The sequence below is a fragment of the Pinus tabuliformis genome, chromosome X (assembly GCF_031772625.1).
Source record: "Pinus tabuliformis cultivar Carrire ecotype Pingquan chromosome X, CPIR1, whole genome shotgun sequence".
Classification (NCBI taxonomy): Eukaryota; Viridiplantae; Streptophyta; class Pinopsida; order Pinales; family Pinaceae; genus Pinus; species Pinus tabuliformis.
This window is the reverse complement of record NC_142308.1, coordinates 1,285,173,367-1,285,194,765: the sequence shown is the minus strand read 5'-3', so window position 1 is coordinate 1,285,194,765 and position 21,399 is coordinate 1,285,173,367. Positions and strand designations below refer to the sequence as shown.

Below are 21,399 nucleotides of genomic sequence, written 5' to 3'. Positions count from 1 at the left end.
TAGACCATACAATAAATTGACCATCTACAAACTCAACTTTGTAACATCTATACTCCAACACTGAAATAGAGAGTAGGTTCTTCTTCAATCCTTGTACAAACAATACATCTCTCATGTGTAGATAATCTTCAGACTCCAGCTGAAACAATGCTGCCCCAACTCCTTTCACTGCATACTTGGAATTATGTCCAAGTTCCACCCTGCAATGTTGAATCCTTCTCTATAAAATTTGTGAGAGAATCTCGTGAACTTGCTAACTGCCTAGAAGCACCACTGTCCACCAACCAAATATCACTACTTTTTGTAATAGTGCCTGTAAGAGCGGAGATAAAGAAATATTCTTTCCGAAGTTCATTTGCAATCTCATCAATTTTAGATTCCTTTGTCTTCTTCTGTGGTAGATGCTCATCATATTCATCAACATCGATTGTTGATGCATGCAACTTTCCCTTCCTTTTCTTCTAAGGACACTAAGAAGTATAATGACCAAATGTATGACACTTGAAGCATCTGATCTTTTGAAAGACCCTTCTTCTGTTCCTTAACTGGAGCTTATCTTCCACCAATATATTTCTTATCAAAATTTCTTCTTCCTTTTTCTTTCCTTGCATGAGTTGCAAGGGGTTGAGTTTCTTTATCCTTAGGTCTCTGCAAGCTGTACTTGGACAACATTTTGGCCTCCTCTTGGACACAATTAGTCCAAAGGTGATGAAACTTGCGCAACTCAGCCTGTGGACAAATACCTTGTACAAATGGATCCCATGAAAAAGGAAATCCATTAAGGTTCACTGTAGCAAGCTCTGCATTATCAATGGTATCTCCAATGGCTCTAAGTTGATCTCTCAACTGGGAGACTCTCATGAGATAAGTGGCAACTGAATCTGATCTGGACATCATGATACTACAAAGTTGATGCCTCAAGGCTAATTTCTTGCTAGTACTCTTACTCTTGAACAAACCCACCAAGGCATCATATATTTCTTGGCAGTCTTCAACTCGGCGACATGTGGAATCAAATGGTCCTTTATGGAATCTATCAAGATCCTCTTAGCCTTTGCTTCATTCTTCCTATGCTGGCTTTCTCCTTAGCACCTTGTGGTTCTGAGACATTTTCCTTCACATAATTCCGAATCTCATTTTCATCCAAGATAAGGAGTAATGTTGCGATAATCGCTATCGAGATTAAATCGGCAAGGGTCTATAAAAAGAAAATTGTGAAAATTGGGATAAATCGGCAAAATTAAAAAAATACAAAAAAAATTATTTTTTTTAGAAAATACAAAAAACTGAAAATAATACAAAAAATTTCATTTTTTTGGTGGCCTCATGATTTTTTCTGAAAAAATCGCTGATTTAATCGACCGATTAAATCATTGTATTTAAAAAAAATCATGATTTAATCACTATTTTCACAACACTGATAAGGAGTATCTTGGTCTTCCAAGATATGAAATTTGTAGCACCATCCAACGTATCTTCTACTTTGAGACTGGGCACCACCTTAACAAGAGAACTAAAGTCTGAATAAGCTACTGAATACTAGAATCCGAGGCTAAAATCAATCGCTGATCTTTAACAAAGCTCCAATACCATGTTGAAATTCTATAGCAAATGCAATAGAGTACAATTTTTTGATTTGATAACTACTTCCTAATGATTTTCAAACAGTATTTCTCAAGCCACTGATATCATTGAATAATTACACACAGAAAATCTCATCAGTAAATGCAACGGAAACAATAAAGATCATAGAAAGACAACTATGCACAGTAGACACATACTTTTACCCTGGGAAAACCAACCTTCGAAGAAAACCCAACAATCTTTTCTTGAGGGGAGAAATTGTCTTTTCAACATGGTTTACAAATCATAATGTTTCTCTAGAAATCTGTGCTAATAATACAAGTCAACTACCAATAAAACTTGGTCAAACTACAAGTCAATGCTAGTCAGACAAGTAAAAGAATCAACTCTAGTCAAACTTGGCCCTACGGTCAATGGTATGTAGTCAACTATTTGTGGTCAACTTGCATATGTGGCTGTGGTCAACTCACACGTGCACTCAAACTCTTCAGTCAAATCTGTGGTTAAATCTCAGTCAAACAGTCGTGGTCAACCTTAGTGAAACTCAGTGAAAATACTTGATCATCCCTCACGTGTGGTTGTCAAAGTTGGTCAAAACTTGACTATATGAATCACACGTGCGGCTTCCAAGAGCAAGATAGAAATGATGATGGGAGATGAAAGATGTTCCTTAGCAAACATTTTTCTCCTTAGCTGAATTTTTCCTCCACTACAAAAGATTGAATGAGCTTGCTATGTTGATGATTTGTCTCCTCACATGCTTGTTTATTTATATAGAGCTCTAACGTTGAGTGGAGACCCATAAGGAGGCACCTCATCACGAGAAACTTCCTCACTCATGGAGCCTACATTACAACTCAACATTAAACTAGAATTGTTTATTCCACTAATGGGTAAAAACCCCATTAGATAAACAAATCAAACTTGCTCTATAAAAAATAGATCACTCCATCCTGGAGCAAGCAATGTGAGCATCATGGGCCAATCTCCCTTAGCCAAATCATCATGGCCCCATGGGAGAAACACTGCCCCTGGGCCATTCACCCCTAACCAAATCAACATGGCCCCATGGGTGAATGTATCATTCCTCCCTAGTCAAATCAGCATGACCTCGTGGGAGAATGTCTGCGCAATGTTGCAAAAACATCAACATCAGGTGACCAACGCTGCCACAAAAGTGTGGCCTCAGGATGGCTGCCCAACTTTGTTGTCTCAGGATAAGTGTATTCTAAGTGTTGGTGACCTCAGAAACCCTCGTTGTCCATAACGTTGTTGAAAATGTAACTAGGTTCAATCTTCATAATTATCATTGTATTTGAATTTTGTATTAATATGTATTTTATGTAAAATCAAAATGAAGAAAATGAAATTATTATTATTATTTTTCTAGTTAAAGCATGTTCTTCATGATTCTATGGTTTATTGAGTCAAAAGAAGAATTGTCATGAGTCAAACATTGTACTTGAGTCAAAGTCCCATTTGGACTTTTGTAAGAAAAAGGAAAAATCATTTTTGTTGAGTCAAAGTCAATTTTTGTCACCACAAGACCAAGTCGGCTCTCCTGCACAAGTTGGCCTAGAAAGGCACCTATTCGACCTCCTAGATGTTTGTGTTGAAATTTCTAAGTCTAACCATTAGAATTTTTATCTGTGTTCTTCTGGTTTATTTCTCCTACTTGTTAATTACGAACAAGTTATTTAGACATATAAACATCGAAATAAACACAATACAGTCTCAACCATCTACAGATCAACAACTGAAAGAAAACAAGCACACAAGTGACACTGTTATTTTTGGACAACTCGTCCCCGGAAAAAGCTAATGCGGGAAAACTGGTGTAGCAATTCTAAGGGTTTATTATTATGCAGTATATCCTTGAGTACAACCGGGTGCCAAACTGGCTCACCCGACAGAGAAAAACAACCGACAATATTACCTCTCTATTCGGAAATAGATATTCAAAAAACTTGTCCCACGAAACCCTCTCCAGCAACTCTGAAGCACTGCGTTAGCCTCTGGCTATTCTGTTTCAGCCTCAGAACCCTCTGCGTCAGCCCTCTGAGGCACTGCATAGCCTTTGGGACCCTCTACATCACTCCTGCTGCTCTCTGCGTGGATGACGCAGGCCCTCTGGCCTCTGCACTGTCTCTGTTGAGCTCTGCGTTGCCTGCTCTGGCTTCTGCGTCTGCCTCTTTGCCTTTGTGCTAGTCTCTCAGCACTATCTCTGCCTCTCTGTCCAGTACTCACTGCCTCTCGCTGCTGATCACTGATTCGACTTTGCTTAGCAACCCTGCTCTAGCAAATCGAATGACTGATCACTCTGGTGTGTTCTCCAACCGACCTTCAAGCCTCTTCTTATACTTTTCCTGTTGGTCTTTCAACGGCCGAGATTACATCTCTAATCAACAGCTAAGATTAGATTTGACTTGATCCATGTCATTTGGAACCTTTTAACCCAGTTTTATATTAATACTCTTTAATATTTTATTTTTCCTAAGTTTAGACTTAGGAATTCCATTAAAAATATTAATTATTTTAATATCTCCTAAACCGAGTACAATCTGTCAAAACCATTTCTGGGTCTTGGAGATCTCATGTGCTTTAGCCTCTCCACCATTTTTCATGGCTAGAGCATGTCCGATGCTACCCCAAATCAACAGTTAGAAATCAGGAGGATGTAACTTATTTTCAGATTTCCTTTACATGATAATCACTTGTGAATCTATCATTATTATGATTTCTTTCTTCATCAAGCAATTGCCATAAAACATGAAGATCACAAAAGACAATAGAACACAAGATATAGGCTCCAAGCCAGGGCAAAACCCCTCCAAGGGGACAATCCAGAAATAACTTCTTTTCTTATAGAATCAATTCAAAAGAGACTTCTAAGACCCAAGACCAAAATTAGGATAGCCACCAAGCACCAAGCCGACCCAACTAGAAGATCTTCTCCAAGGAACAACAAAGTAAAGTCTCTTAAAAAATAAAGCTAGACAATTTTTTTGGCTTCCAAAATGGGTCTGCAATTCTTTCTTTAGAACTTCAGACCTATATTATGTTCAGAAACCCTAGAAGAATCTCGCACAAGGGTGATAAAATAGAAGAAACAAATTATATGCTTTTGCTAGGATTCTCCTTCCTTCGCTAGACCTTCTTTGCTTATCCTTTTTCTTTTCTCTTATTGCAGATTGAATGCATTATAATGTACTTTCAAATGGTTGAAGATCACTTCTTTTTATAGCCTTCCAAGAGGCTCCTTTAGCTCTCTCTAGGCCGACTTCACATAGGCTGGCCGACTTGGTCTTGGGAGCCTTCAGATATTTTGAAAATACAAAATAATTTCTCTTTTTGATACAAGTGCCCGAAATGGTCTTTTACAATAAGACAAGGACTCTTTGATTCATGTAAACCCTAGAAGCATTAAATAAATGCTTGACCTAGTAACAAATGGCTTGAGCATGAAACCCATGCTTTACAAAAATCATTTTCTTTTGATCTTTACATTATTTTCTTTCTTCTTTTGATAAGTACATAAAGATTACATCATGATATGAGTCAAGTGACAATTATGAAGACTGAAACTAGTTACGTTCTCCAACACCGGATGTATATATAAAGAGCAATTCAACGTCATTGGAGCAATCAATCACTCACTCGATTTCTGTGCCAAGAAGAAGATTAGCAGCGAAGTAAAAGGAAAGAGAGAGAGCGAAGTCAAAGGAGAGAGGAAGTTATGATTTCTGCCCTAGTTTCTGTTCACACATGCAAGCTTTCTGAGGCAGTTTCTGTGGAATTGCAGGCCCGAAATTTCAGGGGCCGAATTTTCAGGAGATGACCAGATTTCTGAGATTTGAACAGAGTTGACTTCTGTTGACCAAGATTTGTTGGAGATAGATTGAAGAAGGACTGCCTTGGTAATTTGTCGCAGTCTTGGTCTTGGGTCTTGGATATCTCACTTTGATCTGATTCTATAAAAAGAGGATTTTTCTTGGGTTTCCTCCCTTGTGGGGCTTTTCCCCTAGCTTGGAGCCTATATCTTAGTGTTCTTGTCTCTTGTGATCTTCATGTTTAGTACTTTTTGGTAATTGCTTGATGAAAAAAGAAAGCATAAAATTTAATAAAGAAGCCAACAAATTCACAAGTAATTATCAAGTAAGAGAAATCAAACCCTAATCTGCAAGCCTATTGATTTCTCAACAAAGATGTACTGCGGTCAATCACGCTATCTCAGATTTTTTGTTTCCCCAGTGTGCTCTAGCTCAGAGGGTGTCCTCACCAATGTTCCACCAAGACTCTGGGATGGGGAGACGCGGGTGCGGGGAGACGCACAAGGGGGACGTGTGAGATTACCCTCAAATTTTAGGGAAATTTAGGGGGGACGGGGGACGTCGAGGTATATAATTTTTTTTAATATATATATATATATATATATATATATATATATATATATATATATATATATATTTCAAATTCATATTCAATAATGAAAGCATAAATACAATGTTACATACACAATTGAATTAAGTAATGAAATACATTGATCCATACTCATCCATAGACCATGAGATTCAATAATGAAATACTCTGATACATATTCATCATTCATTATTCACCATTCTAGAATCTAAATTGATTTAAAAATTAAATTCATCATTCATCACTCTAGATTCTAAATTGATTTAAAATTAAAATTGATCATTGATCATTGATCATTCTAGAATCTAATTAGTACTAAGCAAAATAGACTATAATAGATACTGAAATCTAAAGACTGGAATAGTAAATTGATATAACTAAACTCAAAAACAGTGGAGTAACGAGTCTAAAAGTCACTCTAAAGTACACAGAGGGCTTGGTGGGCTTGATTAAATACTAATTCCATACCCTTGTACATGACAAAATCAAATGGAAACATTGCAATCCATTGAATCCTGAATTCCTGAAAAATTGTCAAGTCTGCTGGATTTTGAGTGAGATCTAAAATTCTACTTTCTCTATATGAAATCCAATGAGATCGGAACCACTCTCAAACATCCTGAGTCATTTCATGGTAATGTTAAAAATTTAAGTAAAAGTGACATTCTCCTTTATATTTCATTTTCATCCTTTTACAAGTGACATTCTCCTTTATATTTCATTTCATCCTTTTACTTTAAGAATTTAACATTACCATGAATTGCATAGCATTAGTAGGCAATATGATCAAATACTAGGTTTCCCCTGTCATTAATCATTGTTTACAAGCAAATTTAAGGGGGGACGCATAGCCCATTTTGAGGGGGGACGCCTAGGTGTCCCCCTTTTGGGGAGTCGTGTCCCCCACACTGGGGAAACGTCCCCCCACGTCTCCCCAAAAGGGGGACGTGGGGAAACGTTTCCCCAAATGTCCCCCCGTCCCCGGTGTGTGGGGTGCGAGGGGTGCGCGCACCTGACCCTAGGGGATGCGTCCCCGTGGAACACTGGTCCTCACAATGGGCTGCTCTCACAGACAGAAATACAGAGACCCTTGCTGCTATCCACCGAGCCTTAGAAATCACTACGCTGCCTCAAGACAGTCCTTCGTTGCATCAACAGATATCAATGATCCTTGCTGCCACAGAAACTAGCTCTTCAGAGATGCTTGTTGCCACAAATCAGTGAATGAATGCTGCCTTAGAGAACAAAGTAAGGAGAAGGGACTAATTAGGGTGGAATCTTTCACCACCGAAGTTTAGTCAAAGAGAGAAGGGTCTTAAACCCTCAAAAAGACCTCGGAGCCTCAGCTCATCAGATCAAGAACAATATCAATAGTCCATGATACCTGCCTTACAATGGCTCCTCTCCCTTATAAAAATTTTCCCTTCTAATTTCAAATTAAAATAATCTTTAAGTTTCCCTCAAAAACCCCCTTTTAAATTAATTAATTAATGTTACTTTATAAGAATGGGCTTTTGCCCCTAAGTAACATTAAACCATAATTCCCTTATAAATTAGACTATGACCGACGGGAATTACATAGGTCACTAAGTACTTTTGGGCTTCATTTTGTAAGGGACATTACACAATGTCGATAGATCTAGTACAAAGGTATTGATATTGCTTTATCCATGAGTGTGGTTGTTGAGTTTTTTGTACTTTCTTTCTATTTAACAATGCATGTGACCAATTGAGAAATGACTCGGACAAAGAAGCTGGAAATGTTGATTCTGATATCATTTTTATTCATATGCAGGGTACACAAATTTTGTTTTCAGGGGTTTTTGGAATAAAATGAAATGCAGTCATACACTTATTTTGCTGTACTTGTTTTGATACTGATCAAGTACTTCTCTGTCTGTTAGGCAGTAGGACTTTTCAAATCATATTTTGGAGGTGCATTTGATGAAGATGCCATCCGCAATAACTTTGTCCTGATTTATGAACTCCTTGATGGTATGTCTCCTGCCTTTTTCGACCTTATCTTCTAGTTCTGGTTCCTCTTGACATGTTCCTAATGGGTTGTTGACCATGCATTTATGTGTTCATTATACCTGTCTCCTTTCTTTGAGCTAGTCTTTTAGCTATGTTCTTAGACTTCTTTATTGGTGTTCGCGCAGCTATTGGAGCTGCTTCTGCACCCCCACTTTTTATATTACTAGGGATGCGATCTTTTAGTCCCATTGACTTTCTTTCATGGTCATTTGTTGGACATTACTAAAATTACCTCATCTTATGAGCTCAATGATGTTCTGTCCACAATTTCTGCAAATCTGTTATTGATTATGAAGGAACCGCATGGCTTTGAGATATTATTTCACTGTTACCAAGGAATCTGTGTTAGTCCCTTTTTAGTCTCTAAAGAAGCATGCCAAACTTCTGCTTTTATATTTTCAATGAGAACTGTTATAACAAGTTTTTCGAGACTTATTTTTGTTGGAAGCAATGATATCATTTATCTTATCAATCTCAATTCTAAGTTGGTAGCCTGAAGTTTACCTTGTGAGTAGCCAGTACAAAATAAATGCATACAATTTGGGGAATTTCGATGTGCAGATCAAAGATCTGTAGCCCAGTCCCTTATAACTGACGAAAAGGGGTAAATCTCAGCATTTTCTTACTAGTGAAGTTTTCTTCAAAAAATTCAACTCTTTTTTCAGAACTTGTTGGTCAGTGGATGTTGATCAACTATATCTAGGAATTTATGGCATAGATTAAAAAATAAAATTTAAGATTCGAATCAGAAGCGGATCTAATCCTTGTATTGCTCCCCAAGAAAAAATGGCAAGAGGCATTGAACCCAGAGAAACAGCAAACAGTTCTTAACCTTAGAAAATACTATAAAATATTATTCTTTTTGAAAAATATTTTCTTATATTCACAAAAAATATTACAGGGAAATAAACACAAGGTGGAAGGGTATATACAATGGTATTTACAACCTCTTCCTTAAGAAACAAGAATAACAATAAACTTGAAGTAAGCACTAGAGTCCAACACTTTGGCATGCCTGATAAACAAGATTCCTTTTTCCCACTATTACCCATTCATTTACATGGGTAACCCTAGGAGAAAAATTTTCTCCTGAGATTCATATTTCCAGCCAACAGCCTCACACGATGCTCAAATAGCACTTCTCAGATGCCTCTCACCCACTTATTGGGAAGCCCATCCAGTCGATCACCATGCTCTTCCAATGAAGGTAGGTCAACGACCATGAGGTACATTAGCCATTGAATGAAACAAGTGCTTACATTCAATGTTTTAGGTATCTAAGTAAGGATCATGGGTTGAAATCAGATAATGCATCATGATGCTTGGAAGCTATACTTGTTTCCTGTCTAGCAGGCCTTGTGAGAGGCCTCACAAGGCGAGGGCTAGACCTAGATGCAACAATGAGCTAGGTTTCCACTGTCACCTCAATAGTCATCCTCTTGATCTTTAGTGGAATTTCACCAGAGAGGAGGCTTCCCAATTGCCCCTTGTTGTCGCTCAAACTGTACAAAGGAATGCGACAATGCTCAAGGCAGGGGCTGTCACTCTGATCCCTGCCCTCTCCGTTGAAGCTGTCTCTTAAATGCAGGCTAAGGGGGGTAGTGCCTATGGATAAGATAATGAGAAACTTGTTGGGAACCAGCAAGTCCAAGAGATACAACTGAATGACCTAGCAACTTGGGTTTAAATTAAATGGCAAGTGAACTGTGAGATTATTAAGCACAATTTGATTTGATTCTTTAAGATTACGAATTAGAGACCAGTGCTTTTAAATTAATTACTTGCACAATATAAATTAATGTTCCAAGTCACTGGATGAACAATTGGCGGAATGCAAATTCTATCCTAAATGAAGTGCAAGACCTAGAGCTTACAAAACCAAGATTAGCTTACAAATTGACAAAAATAGAATGAGAAACCACTGTAAACCCTTGCCAAAATTCGCTTTTGGTCTACAAAACAAATTGTTAGCCCTTAAAATCACATGCAAAGTTGAGCATAGGCCAATTTAAGCTTGCGGCTAAGTCAGTTAGACCTAATTAGGCCTGCAGCTAGGGAGAAATGGCCCTTTTAGTGTTGTGGCCAAGGCCTAGAGGCCTCAAAATCCTAACAACTTGATGGAGAAGGCTTCTTGGGCCTACAACTAGGCCTAACAAGCCACAATATGCTGGATGGAAGCCCAAAAATGAATGTAACCTTGCAAAGAAACCTTGAGATGAAGAAAACCATTGCAAAACCCCAGTTTCTATAGCAAATATACCCTCTAGGGCTAACGGCTCATTCTTACAGGCTTAGCATTGGAAAACTAGCACTTGGGTCTTGTAGATTAGGCCCTAAAAGGCCTAGATCAACCCCTTCTAGTTGAACACACTTCTTCTTTTGGCTGGATGACTCTTCCAAAGGTGAAAATGGGCCCAAACCCTAGCCGTCTAGGCTAGGTGAGGGTTTCAAAGCTCTTGCTTCAGATTTGTCTTTGAATCCTTGAGCTAATGGCACCCGCAAGTCAAATAATAGAGACAAGCCACAAGATCTAGAAAACTCTAAAACAAAAACCCCAAAATATTATTTACAAATGAAGAAAATAATATGCAAGGGTTAGAAATAATTTACAAAATGATTTACAAATTATTTACACTATTCACAATTAGAATCAAGCTCCAGTTAGCAATATTTTTTTTTAGCCCAAATAGATTTTGAAAATAAGAGAGAAAATAATTTGTATTTTGATGTACCAACCCAACCTTGCACAATAAATTGTTAGGCAAGCTCAAAGTCCAAACAAGATGCAATCACCTTGAAGTCCATGTACTTGGGTGATGGGTCATACCCAAGGGCTGAATATCTGAAGATCTCTACACATAAGATAGATTATTAGTTCCAGAGTCTTGAAAAGTGTAACTAGGTTCGGTCTTCATAACGACATGTAATTGTGATTTTATGTAATAGATGTAAAGAAGAAAAATAAAATTATTGTAATACTTGCATCATGGGTTTCATGAGCAAGAGATTTTATTTTTAGTTAAGGCTCCCATTAAGAGCCCTTAGGGATATTGTCATCTAGTCATAAAAGTCTAAAGAGTCATTGTCATGTAATGAAGGTATGTTACACATTGTAAAGAATCAAACCTGTTTGTGTAAGTCACCCTCCAAGACCTAGTCACAAGCCCTCACTCAAGTTGGCCTACAACAAAAGGATAATTCTAGAAAGGTGAAGTCGGCCTACTTCAAGGGATCATGCCGGCCTAACAGTGATGAACCAACCACTATAAATAGCAGTGCTCGACCTCATTTGGAGGACATCAATTCGGTGAAGCAAGTCTCTATCTCAAGTGCACAAATCATCTTGGAAGAAGCCTTAAAGCCAACGAGAGAAGAAAGAAGGATAGCGAAGGAAAGAGTCATCGTTGAGGACTGTTTTTGGGCTAGTATACCCTCACACGTGCGAAGGTTGCAAGTACAAAGTTGGCAAGGAAGGATCGAAGATTGTAGTCACCTAGAAGTGATCTTGTTTGGGTGGAAGTCTTCGCTTAAGGAAGCCGAGTTAGAGAGAGAAGAGTCTCTCTCAAGGAGGAGACTATTTGAGGAGCCAAATCAGATCTAGGGTTACTATTGTGAAGATAAAGAGTTGTAGACCTACAAGAAGAAACCGAGAATATGAAGGAAGCCGAGAAGAGGAAGAGGAAGAGCAACGTTGATCTAGGGGAGAAGAGGAGGCTTGTGATTTGGTCTTGGAAGGGCTCTAGTGTCAAGGGTCTTTGTCATGGTCTTGGTATTCGCTAATTGAAGGTTCTATAAGAAGAATTTTGTTTGGGTTTTCCTCTCTAAGTCTAAGAGTGACAGGTTTTGGCCCTAGCTGACAGCCTATACACTGTGTCTCTTGTCCTTTTATTGTTCATGAGTTAGTAATTGCCTTGATGAAAAGGAACAAAATAATAACACAAGAAGAGAAGATCATTATTAAGAAGTAAAAAGACACAAGAAATTATCATAATAGAGAAATCAGTTATCTATTGATGCCCTAGATTTCTCAACATGGTATTAGAGCTAAGGTGACAAAGTCAAGAAGGGGCATTTAATCAAGGAGAGACACAAGGAGTGATTTTCAAGAAAGGGATCAAAGCGAGTAGAAGAATACCAAAGCAAAAGTTCAAGATCTACATCATACTGAAATCCTAGATCGAAGAAATCTACTTCAACAAGAGTCTTGGAATCATCAAGGAGGAAGCATAAAGAAAGAACAAAACCCTAGAAGCATTTTCGAGATCCTCACTCATCCATCATCTAAGGAGTGGAAGCTTTTTCAAAGACTAAAGAAGGCTAGATCGAAGAACATTGTCATCATCTTCAAAGGGGTTTGTGAAGCAAGCTATCTCTCATTAAAGCAAAGCTTTGGAGAACTCCATCAAAGTGATCTCTCTCTAAAAGAGATCAAGGATTACTCTTGTAGAAAAGAATCTATCAAGAAGTAGTCTTCTACTATCTATATCAGTATCAAGTCAAAGGAGGAAGCAAGTGGAGAAAGCAACATCTACTCAAGTAAGTATATGACTTCATCTGAATCTATCAAAATGTCTTTTTGCAAGGAGAGCAACAAATTAGTTGGGGCTTCAAATTTTCTTGCATGGAAGAAAATAACAGATCTAAACCTTATTGAAAATGAAGTCATGGATCACATCAAGGGGTCAATAACCCAACCTCCCAAAGAAGATACTCAAGCACGTGCTAAATACATGAAAGGGGAAGTGAGGGCCTAGAGGATTCTCATAGAATCCACCAAAGACTCCCTCGTCCCATATGTATCAAAATTAGATATTTCAAAAGATATATATGACAAATTGGTAGAGTTGTTCTCTGTAAGTACTGCAGGAGAAGTTATCTCTCTAAGGCAATAACTCTACAAATTGAAGATTTCAAAGGAAGAAGGAACAACCTCATATTTCATGAGGATTTCAGAAATACGAGATCAACTTCAAGATCTGGGTGAAATAATGTCTGACAGAGAAATGACCACTGTAGGATTAAATGCACTACCAGAGGAATGGGGGAACATCACTTCAATTATTTATGGGAAGAAAGAAGCCACTCCTTTCCAGGATCTATGGTCATTGTGCAAGATTGAAGAAACCAGACTAAAGGCAAAAACTGATGTAGGATTGGATGAGAAAAATCAAGCATATGCTGCTATTGCAAAAGGAAAGGGAAAGTTTGGTAAATTTGGTCCTCAGAAGAAAAAGAAGAACATGGCTAAGGTTAAGAGCTATGGATGTCAAAAATATGGGCACTATAGGAGAGATTGTCCTAAACTTAAAAGGGACAATAACAAGAGAAATAAGGAAGAGGCTCATATTACCGAAGAAGTGGAAGAACCTGCGATGAAGAAGCCTAAGAAGGAGGAAGTGAGAGATCTCTACTATGACTGAGATAATCTCCTTCATTAACAATACCCTTCAGTGGTGTAAATTATAACTATCAAGATATGAAGCATTGTAGGATGCATCATATTAGAAAATGGCATCATGGTAGAACCATTAAAAGTAAGAGCTCATGACATAGGTAACATGGAGCATGTCTGGAACAAAACATATGGTAGTCAATTATGTAGGATATAGCTCTTGGAAACCTCATTGAAAGCTCAAGTGATACTTATGGAAAAAGAAAGAAGTCATCTAGGACAAGGCTCATCATACATCAGTGAAAAGGTAACATCTGCAGGATAGGATATGCAAGATCCTCAAGATTCTTTGATGGAATCTTCATTGTAAGGTTCACTGATCATGAGGGGAAGCAAGAGTTTCATCAATTCCAAACTTGTGGAATTCATGGGATGATGGTATTGATCTGAAAATGTGATCTTAGACTAATATTAAGGTATTACAGACTCATGTGTAGGATTTGCTTATATTACTTAGTGAAACGGATTGAAAAGATTGTGAATAATATAGACAATGAAGCAGTTAAAGAAACATAACAAACAAACACACATAACACAACAAATAATCAAGGAGTTAACCCAAAACTCCTGGGCTACATCTCCGGTCTAGCCTTTAGTGGTGACCTCTCTATTATGTCTTCAAGAGCAAAGTTTTACAAAAGTGAGCTCAATTTGAGTTTCAACACAACAGATACAAAACAGCAGGAGTTTACTTGAATCCCTCAAGTCTCTCTAAGTACACAGACTCTCTCTCTCGCTCTTTGTCTCTGTCTTCCCTTTGTCTCAACATTGCTTGCCTCTGTCTCTGTCATTCTGTGGCTTTTAAGCCAATCGGCACTGTTTGTTCGTTTCCTCTTCTGGGCTTTCTGGCTTCCGGCCTCTGTCCACTCAAATCCCCTCTGAGCGTTACGCAATCATTGCTAAACGTCTTCAAGGATGGTGGCCACCTGTTTTGCAACGGAAGGGACCATCGGCGCCTTTGAAATCCCCAAAATAGTTGTTCTCTACTTACACAGAGAAACACACAAAAACGCGGGAAAATCCGCCAAATTGCCGTTTATCGGACTTGAAATATTATCAATTCTGCCTTATAACTCCATCGGGTCTGCCTTTATATCGCTATCGCATGTCCATCGTTGATCTGAGTGATCTTGATCCAACGGTTGAGATTCATTTCGGGCGGCTGATGCGTACGGAGGTTACCCGCTCGAAAAGGCGATTTCCTCAAGCCATGTGTTGGCCAGTGGATGGGATCGGGCGGAGCCCGTCCAATACCACTTACCGCCTAAGGCTCGCCCGGAATATTGCTCATTACGGAACTCAAATGAGATAAAACTGCATATATAATCCTTTCAGGTCCGTTTTATCGCTTCATTCGCATTTCCTTTGTTTTTCGTTTATTTAACGAAAATGCGAAATACATAGAAAAAACCCTTTTACTGGAGTTGAAATATTATTGAATTTCATTCATAACCCCGTAAGGTCCGACTATCGCAAGTCGTATCGGCCCCGCTCCTTTGTATTGCTCCGATGCGATATTGCAATATCGCTGATCCTTCGGGCCGCGGTTATGTCCTTATATATATATATATATATCAGCTATGCGATAGCGCGGTTGAATCTGGACCGTTGATCTGCGCGCTTGATCGACGGTTCTCGTTTAATCGCGCTGATCGCTATCGCAACTTTCATATGGTAGCCTTCGATAGCCTCCGCTTGCCATCGCCGATTGTGATATGCCGATCAGATCTGGACCGTTGATTGGCCAGATCCGACGGTCCTGTGTAAAGTTGTTCAAGCCTCCGATAAACTCTGTTTTCACCATTTTGCATGTTTTTTCTCTCCTGATAGTGTAATCCTCCTTTTGTAAAAGTTCTTCTCATGCGATAGTTTTTGATTATATGAAGACTTAGAGGGTTTTAGGATCCATTTTGGATCACGCCTTCCCACTGAAAAAGCTTTTGGACCACCAAAAGTTGGTTTTTAAGAATCGATCAAGTGAGGATACAACTTCCTCACTTGTCCAATCTCTATCCATCGTGCACTGCTTGGCTTTGAACCTTTGAGTCCGATTCTCAGGTACTCAACATCCCCTCTGCGCGTAGTTCTCACCTTCTTGTCCAGAATTGTGTCTTCCTGCAACTCATTGAGATATTTAGGCAACAGATCATCAATAGAAGGCAACTGACTTTGCTCTTCGGGATCTTCAATCAATGAAGGTTCATATAGTCTCAAGTTCTCTGCATTAATGACTAAATAGATATGCATATAAGCTGGAAAATCAAGGCGAAAAGCGTTTTCACCAATTTTCTCAAGTATCTTGAAAGGCCCATACCTTATTGGTTTCAACTTCTTACCTTCACCTTGCATTCTGTCTTTGCTGATGTACAACCAGACTTGATCACCAACTTGGAAGCTATGCTCAATTCGATGCTTGTCATGCCTTGCCTTGTACTTGGCATGGCTTCTTTCCAGCTGTTCCTGCACTGCCTGGTGAATTTCTTGGATCTGTTCAATGAACTTGGTTGCTTTGTCCACATCACTGTGTCCATCAACTGCTATGTCTTTACTAAAGACAAAATCCAAGGGAGACTTTGGTGTAAAACCAAAACAAGTCTCAAAAGGAGATCTCTGAGTAGAAGAGTGCTTGGCACGGTTGTAAGCATGTTGCACATAACACAAATGTTCATCCCAAAGCTTGGGATGCTTGCTGCAATAGCCTCTGAGCAATTGGATCACTGTCCTGTTGACCACCTCTGTTTGACCATCTGTTTGTGGATGAAATGCTGTGCTCTTCTTCAATCTGGTGTCTATCAACTTGACCAAAACTTCCCAACAAATTGGGAATCTCGATCAGATACAGTGGAAGTGGGTAACCCAAAATGAACCCATACATGTTGAAAGAACAACTTTGCTGTTTGTTTAGCTGTAATCTGCTTGTTACAAGGTATTAAAATACACATTTTGCTAAACCTATCCACAATAATATACAAATAATCATGACCTTTTCTAGATTTTGGCAATCCCCCAACAAAGTCCATGGAAACACTTTCCCAAGGACGAGAAGGAATTGGAAGTGGGGTGTACAAGCCTAATTTTCTATTACTGGGCTTGCTTTTAGCACACATAGTACACCCTTTAATATATATAGAAACTGTTTCATGCATTCTTGGCCAATAACAGAACCTTTGCAGCTGTGCAACTGTTTTAGTCACACCAAAATGACCTGATATAAGAGAAGTATGTGCTTCTCGGATTATGTTAACTCTTTTAGTTTGTGGAATTCATAACTTTCCCAAATGATACAAGAGTTGGTCCTTAACATAATAATCCAATTCTTCTACTTGTTTGCCATGACTTAAAGTTGCATATACATCTTTAAAATCTACATCTTGAGCATATTGTTCAATGTAGCTTTCATGCATTACTGAGTTATGCTCAAGTATAGTAGATGCATTTATGATTGGTCTGGATAACATATCTGCAACCTTATTGTGTATGCCCTTCTTATATCTGATGACAAGATGAAATTGCTATAGAAAACCCATCCACCTATAGTGTCTTGATTGTTGCAATTTAGTTTGTGAGTGCAAATATTGAAGTGGTTGATGATCTATATGTATAATTGTTTCTTTGTCCATTAGGTAATGTTTCCACTTTTTCACACTCTGTACTAATGCATACAATTCTTTATCATATGTGGGATAATTAACTACTGCAGAAGTAAATGTCTCAAAATGATAACATATGGGTTTACCGTGTTGCATCAACACTACTCCCATGGCATAGTCACTGGCATCTGTTTCAATCTCAAATGGTCGTTGAAGATCTGGCAGTGCTAGTACTGGTGCTGTACTAATTTTTTCTTTTAAGGTGTCGAAGGTTTTCTGCTGTTTGCCTCCCCACTGAAACACCTTGTTCAATCCTGTTAAAGCATGTAAGGGAGCTACAATCAAGGAAAAGTTAGCAATAAACTTTCTCCAATATTGTGCTACTCCTAGGAAACTCCTAACTTCTGTAGCAGATTTGGGTTTAGGCCAGTTCACAATGACTTCAACCTTAGAGGGATCTATCTTCAATTCACCACCCCCTACAATATGACCCAAATAATTTAAAGATGTTTTGCCAAATTCACATTTTGATAACTTCACATAGAGATTTTCTCTTTTCAAAACATCTAAAGTCTGCTTTACATGCTTCAAATGTTCTTCCCATGTTTTACTGAAAACAAGAATGTCATCTAAATATACAATTACAAAATCATCAATAAAAGGTCTGAGTACATCATTCATAACTCTCATGAAAGTGGCAGGAGCATTAGTTAAGCCAAAAGGCATAACCAGCCATTCATACAGCCCTTGCTTTGTTTTGAAAGCAGTCTTCCATGCATCTTGTTCTGCTACTCTGACCTGATGATAGCCACTATGCAAGTCTAACTTGGAAAAGTAAACTGCTTCTTTCAACTGATCTAATAGATCATCAATACGAGGAAGAGGATAACGATTCTTGATCGTTATTTTATTCAGTGCTTTGTAATCAATGCACATCCTCCACGAACCATATTTCTTTCTCACCAACATGATTGGAGATCCGCATGGTGATGTGCTTGGTCTTATGAACCCTTTATCGAGCAGCTCCTGTACCTGCTTCTTGATCTCTGCATTCTCTAAAGCGGATAACCTTTTATACCTGTGGCTGTGACTGTTGTTTCATCACCTGAGTCTGACCCCAAGTCTTTCTGAATAGCAGCAACAGTCTTCTTCTTACCACCGAACTTCTTGGGTTTCAGGTCCGGATGCAAAGACCAGTAGTGTTCATCATCGTGTCCATCCTTCTTGCAGTGAGTGCATGAAGGTTTGTCTTTTTGTACAATGTTTGTCTTCTTCTCCTTCCATTTCAGCTTCCTCTTTTCCTTGTTCTTGGTTGCAGAGGGCTTTGATGATCCCCCAATCTTTGGGTTCACATTCTTGCCTCTAGCCTCTAGATGTGTACCCTGAACTGATACATCATTTAGGCTAGTGGGGTTAAACATGAGAATGGTGTGCTTCAAATAGCTATGTAGACCACCTATATACTTCAACAAAGTTTCAGGTGAGTCTAGAGAAATGCCTAGAGTTAAAGCTCTTTTTCTAAATTCCTGGGTATAGCTTTGTACACTTTGGCCCTTTAATTGGCAAAGAGTTTGCCAACTCATCATTGCTTGCTGCATATAAGCTAGAGGATAGAACTGTTTTTTAATGGCAGAAACAAATTCATTCCAAGTAGAAAGAATTTTACCATGCTTCTTCAAATCAGCTTGTGTCCTACCTTCCCACCACACTAGTGCAGTTCCTCCAAGGCGAAGGCTAGCCAGTTGAATTTTTCTCCTTTTTGAATCAATGTTCTGCACCCTGCAATACACATCAATCTGTCTAATCCAGTTATCTAGCTTTTCTGCATTTAATTCTCCATCATAGATTGGCAAATCAAACTTTACATCTAATTTAATCAAAGATGTTTTCTTCTTTTTCTTTTCAGGGCTAGAAGGAGGTGATGGTGGAGGAGATGATGGAGGGGTCTCTTCCCCTTTCCCTTTGCCTTCTGGATGGGCAACTAGAAGGGGTTCCTCTGCTCCTTTGCCTTGTTCGGGTGTTGAGGTGCTTTCACCTCGACCCTTCTTAAATTCCCGATACATCTCTTCCACCATGGCTCGCATGGCCACGAAACTGTCCATGAACTGAGATTTTGATTCCAATGGGACTTCTTCGGCTGAGAGTAGATTCTTCCAATCTCTGGATTAGCCTCAACAAGCTCTCCTTCTCCTAGTTTGAGCTTTGACCTAGTTAGCATTCAAGAATCCAACACAAGCTTGTCTAACCTTAGCAAACCTAAAGCTCTGATACCACTTGATCTGAAAATGTGATCTTAGACTAATATTAAGGTATTACAGACTCATGTGCAGGATTTGCCTATATTACTTAGTGCAACGGATCGAAAAGATTGTGAATAATATAGACAATGAAGCAGTTAAAGAAACATAACAAACACACACACATAACACAACAAATAATCAAGGAGTTCACCCAAAACTCCTGGGCTACGTCTCCTGGTCCAACCTTCAGTGGTGACCTCTCTATTATGTCTTCAAGAGCAGAGTTTTACAAAAGTGAGCTCAATTTGAGTCTCAACACAACAGATACAAAACAACAGGAGTTTACTTGAATCCCTCAAGTCTCTCTGAGTACATAGACTCTCTCTCTTGCTCTCTGTCTCTGTCTTCCCTCTGTCTCAGCACTGCTTGCCTCTGTCTCTGTCATTCTGTGGCTTTTAAGCCAATTGGCGCTGTCTGTTCATTTCCTCTTCTGGGCTTTCTGGCTTCTAGCCTCTGTCCGCTCAAATCCCCTCTGAGCATTAAGCAATCATTGCTAAACATCTTCAGGGATGGTGGCCACCTGTTTTGTAACGGAAGGGACCATCGGCGCCTTTGAAATCCCCAAAATAGTTGTTCTCTGCTTACACAGAGAAACACACAAAAACACAGGAAAGCCCGCCAAATTGCTGTTTATTGGACCTGAAATATTATCAATTCCGCCTTATAACTCCATCAGGTCCGACTTTATATTGCTATCGCATGTCCACTGTTGATCTGAGTGATCTTGATCCAATGATTGAGATTCATTTCGGGCGATTGATGCATACGGAGGTTACCTGCCCGAAAAGGTGGTTTTCTCAAGCCACGTGTCGGCCAGTGGATGGGATCGGGCGGAGCCCATCCAATACCACTTACCGCCTAAGGCTCGCCCGAAATCCCGCTCATTACGGAACTCAAATGAGATAAAACTGCATATATAATCCTTTCGGGTTTGTTTTATCGCTTCATTCACATTTCTTTTGTTTTTCGTTTATTTAACAAAAATGCAAAATACATAGAAAAAACCCTTTTACCGGACTTGAAATATTATTGAATTTCATTCATAACCCCATCGGGTCCGGCTATCACAAGTTGTATCGGCCTTGCTCCTTTGTATTGCTCCGATGCGATATTGCGATATCGCAATCGCATATCACTGATCCTTCGGGCCGCAGTTAAGTCCTTATCTATATATATATATATATTAGCGATGCGATAGCGTGGTTGAATCTGGACCGTTGATCTGCATGCTTGATTGACGGTCCTCGTTTAATCGCGCTGATCGCTATCACAACTTTCATATGGTAGCCTCCGATAGCCTCCGCTTGCCATCGCCGATTGCGATATGCCGATCAGATCTGGACCATTGATCGACCAGATCTGACGGTTCCTGTGCAAAGTTGTTCAAGCCTCTGATAAACTTTGTTTTCACCATTTTGCATGTTTTTTCTCTCTCGATAGTGTAATTCGCCTTTTGTAAAGGTTTTTCTCATGCGATAGTTTTTGATTATATGAAGACTTAGAGGGTTTTAGGATCCATTTTGGATTAGGTATGATGACATAACAGAGAAGAAGATCAAGGGAATGAAGCTCCTTCATTCAAAGGAAGTTGCTGCAAGAAGTCTGGATGACACAAAGGAAAGATGAGGTATGTATGCTTACATTTTATATTATGGAAGTCATGTTACATGGTTGCAGATATCATGAACTAATGCTCTATCTTAATAGCATGATCAAAAGAAAGGATCTCCTCCCTCAATAGGATGCAGGAATGCATGGGTCACATATTCAATAGTTGAAATCCACATAATATATCCTCATTTGAAGTATGAGGTGGTTGACTACAATTAAGGAACTCTGATTGGAAGCTCCTGGGAATGAAATATGTGAAGAAAGGAAGGAAGAGATCGTGGAATATGCAACAATGGTAAAGGAAATCAACATTCGAAAGACCAAGAAGATTTGACTATGATGTCTCCCAGAAAGATATGAAGACTCTAATGGAAGTTTGGAAAAGATGGAGACCCTTGACAATACATAT

General features: G+C 39.0%; 1 protein-coding gene across 2 annotated transcripts in view; it reads left to right on the top strand.

The window, feature by feature from the left end:
- LOC149144746 (AP-2 complex subunit mu-like) overlaps positions 1–21,399 on the top strand; it is a 215,558-nt gene that overhangs the window by 141,225 nt on the left and 52,934 nt on the right. For both annotated transcript variants that reach the window (XM_089446937.1, XM_089446938.1), the window contains exon 3: positions 7,908–7,998. In XM_089446937.1, coding sequence (XP_089303063.1) covers positions 7,908–7,998 — 91 coding nt within the window. The remainder of the gene's footprint in view (positions 1–7,907; positions 7,999–21,399) is intronic.